This window comes from Episyrphus balteatus, chromosome 3 (genome assembly GCF_945859705.1).
Source record: "Episyrphus balteatus chromosome 3, idEpiBalt1.1, whole genome shotgun sequence".
Classification (NCBI taxonomy): Eukaryota; Metazoa; Arthropoda; class Insecta; order Diptera; family Syrphidae; genus Episyrphus; species Episyrphus balteatus.
The window spans coordinates 31901508-31906974 of NC_079136.1; the positions used below are offsets into that span (position 1 = coordinate 31901508).

The 5467-nt window shown below is 29.9% G+C and overlaps 1 protein-coding gene across 1 annotated transcript; it reads right to left on the bottom strand.

Annotated features, from left to right (window-relative positions):
- Window positions 1-3007: 3007 nt before the first annotated feature.
- On the bottom strand, window positions 3008-5262 carry LOC129916322 (probable cytochrome P450 28d1). Its single transcript, XM_055996187.1, has 7 exons — window positions 4977-5262; window positions 4780-4918; window positions 4611-4718; window positions 4457-4546; window positions 3980-4390; window positions 3802-3925; window positions 3008-3746 (listed from the first exon to the last, which is right to left on the bottom strand). Exons 1-7 carry the CDS (start codon window positions 5171-5173, stop codon window positions 3310-3312), a joined length of 1506 nt encoding a protein of 501 aa, XP_055852162.1. The 5' UTR covers window positions 5174-5262; the 3' UTR covers window positions 3008-3309.
- Window positions 5263-5467: the final 205 nt, after the last annotated feature.

A 5467-nucleotide genomic window follows, 5' to 3' on the forward strand; every position in this document is an offset into this window, starting at 1 on the left:
GTTAAAGTTTACACATATTTTCCATTCACAAAAACAAGCTGCAGAAGTAGCACACCAGTCATTTACAATCGATTTAAAAATGATAATCTCGAAAGAAAGAATCATCATTTTCCACCAAAAAATAGAAATTTATGGCAACGGCCTCTTAGCGCGATAGTTTTAAATTTAAATCCATTCATTAAAATTCATGATAATCAAATTGATGGATTGGACATTTCATTTTTTAAGGTCCTTTCGAATGCTATGAATTTTAAACTTGAATTTATAGTTTCTCCAGAAATTGAAGGTGATGTTTTTGAAAATGGAAAAATGACAGGAAATTTCAAAATGGTATGTTAATATATCTGTGGTAATAAGTTAAAAGAGCTTATGTCGACATAAGTGAAAATCGGTTTTATTTGCTTAACATGCTCACCTTTTGTTCAGCTTTGTTTTAGTCTGGGTCTCATTTCTCTACGCAAAATATAAACCGTTAAATTTAAAAAAAATCATAGTAGCTTAAGTCTTTTTGGACAAAAACTGCATTTGCATAATAGCTTATGTATATGTTAAAATAAAATCGTCCAAATCTTAAAAAGAATACATTTTTTTAAATCAGCTTAAGTCGTGACATAAGCTTTTATGACAATTTGAATTCAAATATATTCATCGCTTAGGTCAACATAAGCTATTTTAAACTTGTGGTCGAGTGAACCATTTGTGTTCTTATGTCGACTTAAGCCATTTAAAAAAATTGCATTTTGAACCAAAACCAATTTTGCAAAACAGCTTAAGTAACATAAGTTGTTTTGCTCTTTGAAATGTCCGCAAAATTGTAAACTTAAGTCAAAGTAATATATTTTTTCAATTGTAACGGTCGTCCCGAACGTTTTCAAGAAAAAATATACATATGGAAATTAAGGGTATAACAAGCTTGTATCCTAAAAAAAAATTGTTAGTCTAGCGGCAACAGTTTAAAAGTAATCACAAAAAAAGTACAAAAAAATCATGTCCACAAATTTCATTTGCTTATACTGAAAAATGATAAAAATTGACTTAAGCTCTTTTAACTTATTGACACAGATATTATAACTTATTATTCAGATTTTGATAATTTTATATACCTTATTTTTAGTTAAATGATGGACAAGGAGATATTTATTTTAATGGAAACTTTTTCCTGGAACGTCGACGAAAACATTTGGCTACAACAAGAGTTTATACAGGTGGAAAATTGCGAACGTATTTAAAACCACCAAAGCCATACAGTATACATTAGAAATATTATTAATTCCATTTGAAACTTCAACGTGGTTAACCATTGTTATTCTTGTCAGCGGAAAATGGATTTTGAAAAATTTAATGAAAAAGCAAAAAGTCATAAGAAAAGTGTCTCAAAAATTTAGTGGAAGATTTCAATTAGTTTGTTGGTTATTTGGCACTCTTATTTTACGCAGTTTGTATGAGGGTTCAGTATTTAAGTTTTTTTATGAAAAACCTCTCAGAGAATTGCCAAGAAATCTCGATGAGATGATAGATGAAGGTTATGATTTCGTAACTAAACTTCTGTCGGGAACTTTTTAAAAGAGTCAATATTATTGCAAAACAGAATGATTTTGTACAAGAAAAGTTGGCCAGATATTTATGAAAAATTTAAAAATTCAAAGAACGCAAAACTATCATTGATTCCGGTATCGAAATTATTTGGAATTGTTCGTGACAAATCTATATACAAATATTTTATAAGTTCTAAATCACCGATTTTAAGTGTTAATTATTGTGGATTTTTTTTAAATAAAATAAAATCTGAAATCAAATTGCCCTCCAAAACAAGTATGCAGTTTTTATTCATATATAAAGATGCATTTTTAGAAAAAAAAATTTCAAAATCGCTAGAGCCGTTTTTTTTAAAAACTAATTTTTTATAAATAATTTTTTGGAAAAAAAGTTTTAAAATAAAATTGGTATGCCATTTTGTAGAAATCACTAATCAACATCTAAAACCAAAATTTCAAAAAAATTTCAAATTTTTTTTTTTAAATCCAAAAATTATTTTTTTCGAAATTTTATTTTTGGCTTATATTAAAATTATATAAATGCTTCTTCACAAAAAGTTTCGTTGAAATCGACTATGCAGTTTCAGAGATAATCGGATTTAAATGGGTTCTATGGCAAGTACCGTTAATAATGATTTAAAAAAAAAAAAATTTTTCATTAGAAGATAGACTTTGTTTTAAAATTAATATTTGAATTTTTTAAACAAAATCGTTATAGCCGTTTTTGAGCAATTTCAACTTTACTAAAATCTGTATATGACAAGTACCGTTATTTTTGGTCAAAGAAAATTAATTCCAAAAACTCCTCTGGAGAGTCTCCAAAAAGTCAATCGGTCCATCCGTTTAGGCTGTAGCTCCTTATACAGACAGACTGACAGACAGACGGACTTCCGGGACCCACTTTTTTGGCATTCTCTACCATCGTAATGTCATGGAAAAATGTTATCTCAATTTTGTTTTTGTACTTGATATCTACTACCTATATCGCAAGTAAAAAATTAAATTGAAACATTTTAGATATTTAAATATTACGCTCCCTTAGACGTTTCTATATAAAAATTTTCGCAGAAATCGGCTTAGTCGCTTAGCAGAAAGTTATAACGGTTCAATAAACATTCTCTTTTTTTTTCAAAAGAAGGACCATATTTGCCACAGTCCACGTATTTTTTTAGTCAAAAAATATTAAATTTCAATTTTTATTTTTTTTTTTTTTTGTATTAAATAAATTTATATAAAATTTTGGTGTTGTCTCATAATGTAACCCAAATTTTCGTAGAAACTACACCAACATAACACAATAAGAAGCTGGGCCAATATTACTGGAGCGTCAAAGAAGATATCTTGTTAAAACTTTTATCATGTACCTAACAATCGTGAAAATTTAGATTTAGAAAATGAAAAAAAAGTTCACCATGGTGTATACGTACTTTTTGTTACAAAAATTTTACCTTGGATTTGTAATATCGTTCCAATTGAAATTCACGAATGGTTTGCATTTAATAAAAAAGAAAAAAAACAAACAAAAACTTAAGAAACAAATAAAAACAATATAAAAATTATGCATAAATCATAAAAATCGCTTCAGCAGTTACGAAGAATCTTAACAGATTCTTTACTGAGTTAAAAATTCGGCTCAAAGTTAAAATTTTACTTCGATCGAGTGAATTATTTAAAAAAGCATTGTTAACAATTAAAAAAATCTTATAAGTCCGTTCAAAAAAATTGCAAAAGTTATAAAAAATATTATACATAAATCATAAATATGAAACAATTACTAATTTCTCTTCTCAAAGTCCAACCAAACTCCACCATCAAGAGCTCCAAGAAAATCCGTTGGATTCAAACGATTATCAGTTCTAGTTTTCGAATTCAGCTTGACATTAAAATTCCTTACAATCTCAGCTAAAGCTGCCTTCGTTTGAATCAATGCAAACTTCATTCCCAAACATATTCTTGGACCATCACTGAATCCAAGAAATACTCCCATATCACGAAATTTCTTAACTCCACCATTCTCTGGATTGAAACGTTCTGGAATGAACTCACTTGGCTGTGGGTAGTATTGTTCGTCATGATGTAACGCATAAAATGGTATTATAACATTTTCGTGGTATTTCAACTGCAGCCTGTTGCTATTTTTATTTACAAACTCACACGGTTGTGTGCAGAGTTTAGTTCCAAAAAGAAGCGGTGGAATGATACGGATGCTTTCTGTGTAAAAAAAAATGTACCTATTGTGAAATGAGATTGACAAGGAAATATTTACCATGAATACATTGATCAATATAAGGCAGGTTATCTAATGTATCAAAATCAATTTCACCATTTTCGTTTAAGCTACTTTCGACTTCTTTTCGGAGTTTTTCTTGACAATCTGGATACTTAGCGAGCTGAAACCAGCATAAATTTAAGGTCAAATGAAGTTTTTGAACCCAAAAACTTACCTGATACAAACAATGCGTTATCACAGAAGCTGTAGTCTCAAAGCCATCCAACAAAAAAGTCATTGAGTGTGAAAATACATCATTGTTTGATAATTGCTTTTTCTCTTGCAATTGCAGCATATAATTCAAAAAATCAACACGATCCGAACTTGTTTTGCAGCGTAACTCCATAGCGTTACTAATCAATTCGATAAAAAATTTTTCAGTATCTTGCTTAAGCCATTTCATTAGGTAAATTGACTTCAAAGTCGGCCATAAACTTGCGGCAAATGCAAATGCCAAATATGACGAAGTCTGTTGAAATAAAGTTTTTGTCCATTTCAGCACTGGAGTCGGATTGTCACTCAAACAGTCAGCTTTTATTCCTAACGCACAATCTGTAACAACATCTGATGTGTAACGTAAACTTAGCTTGAAAGAGTATACAAAGAAAATTTTGGTTCAGGGTCTTTTAGAAGAGCTATTAAAGAGTCTTACATCTTTGGCATCGACATCTTTTGGTCTTTCCTTGATGAATTGGGTAAGTTTTTTACAGATTTCTTGAGTTACGGGGTAGACAGCTTTAATCTAAAAACGCAAATAAGGTTGTAAGAAGTCAATAGTCAAGAAACTCCGATTTTAAGATCTATACCCTGTTAGCTGTCAATCCAGGTACGATTTCCTTTCGACGTTCTTTCCATTCGTCACCGTATAACATAAAGGCATTATTCGACATAACTATATCTTTTTTGCTATCAAACTGAACGGAAATTAGAGGAATTAATAATGATTTGAAACACAAAAGTTGATCTTCCGCATACCCAACTTGCAGCCTCATTATCATGAAACTTATTGAAATCAGTCACAAGAACTCTGTGGACAAGTTCTGGGTTGATAACTATCAAATGAGGTGTCCGCATTGAAAAAACTCCAACAAAATCTTCATCATCTCGATATTGGCTATAAATGAGTATCAATCAGATAAGCTTCAGGACATCATTTAAAAATTTGATCTTACTTGTATACTTTCTGAATATCTTTGACAATATTTTCCTTTTGTGTGACCATGTTTGGAAAATTTCCAAATAATGGTTGCGGTTTAGGTCCCGGGACGCCTTTTTTCTTCCAACAATTAAAGTTCCATATTAGAAATGTGTACACAAGTCCGATTAGTATTCCAATCAGAGTAAATGTCAACAAAAATGATGCAATCATTTTGCGCGATGTATAAATGTTTCGAACTAAGCGATTGTAGAATTGAACTTCGACTAAAAATATATGAATGAAATTGCATTCAAGCTATAATTGCTCGCACCATTTGGTCTGCCTACTTATACGATTGATGTTTGTTGGCGTTAATGAATTATTATCTCTGTTGATTAATAATAAAAATGAAGATAGTAAACTTGTTATAGTTTGTGACAACGAGTTGCAAAATAAAAAAAAAAATAAAATATATTTTACTGCAACTTAATTTGGATAAACATATATTCATTTATTTGGACTACA

Coding starts and splice junctions, on each gene's coding strand:
- LOC129916322 (XM_055996187.1), bottom strand. CDS start 5,173: ATGATTGCATCATTTTTGTTGACATTTACTCTGATTGGAATACTAATC. Junction 4,391..4,456: donor AAGATGTCGATGCCAAAGAT/GTAAGACTCTTT, acceptor TACTCTTTCAAG/CTAAGTTTACGTTACACATC. Junction 3,926..3,979: donor TAACGCATTGTTTGTATCAG/GTAAGTTTTTGG, acceptor TGCTGGTTTCAG/CTCGCTAAGTATCCAGATTG.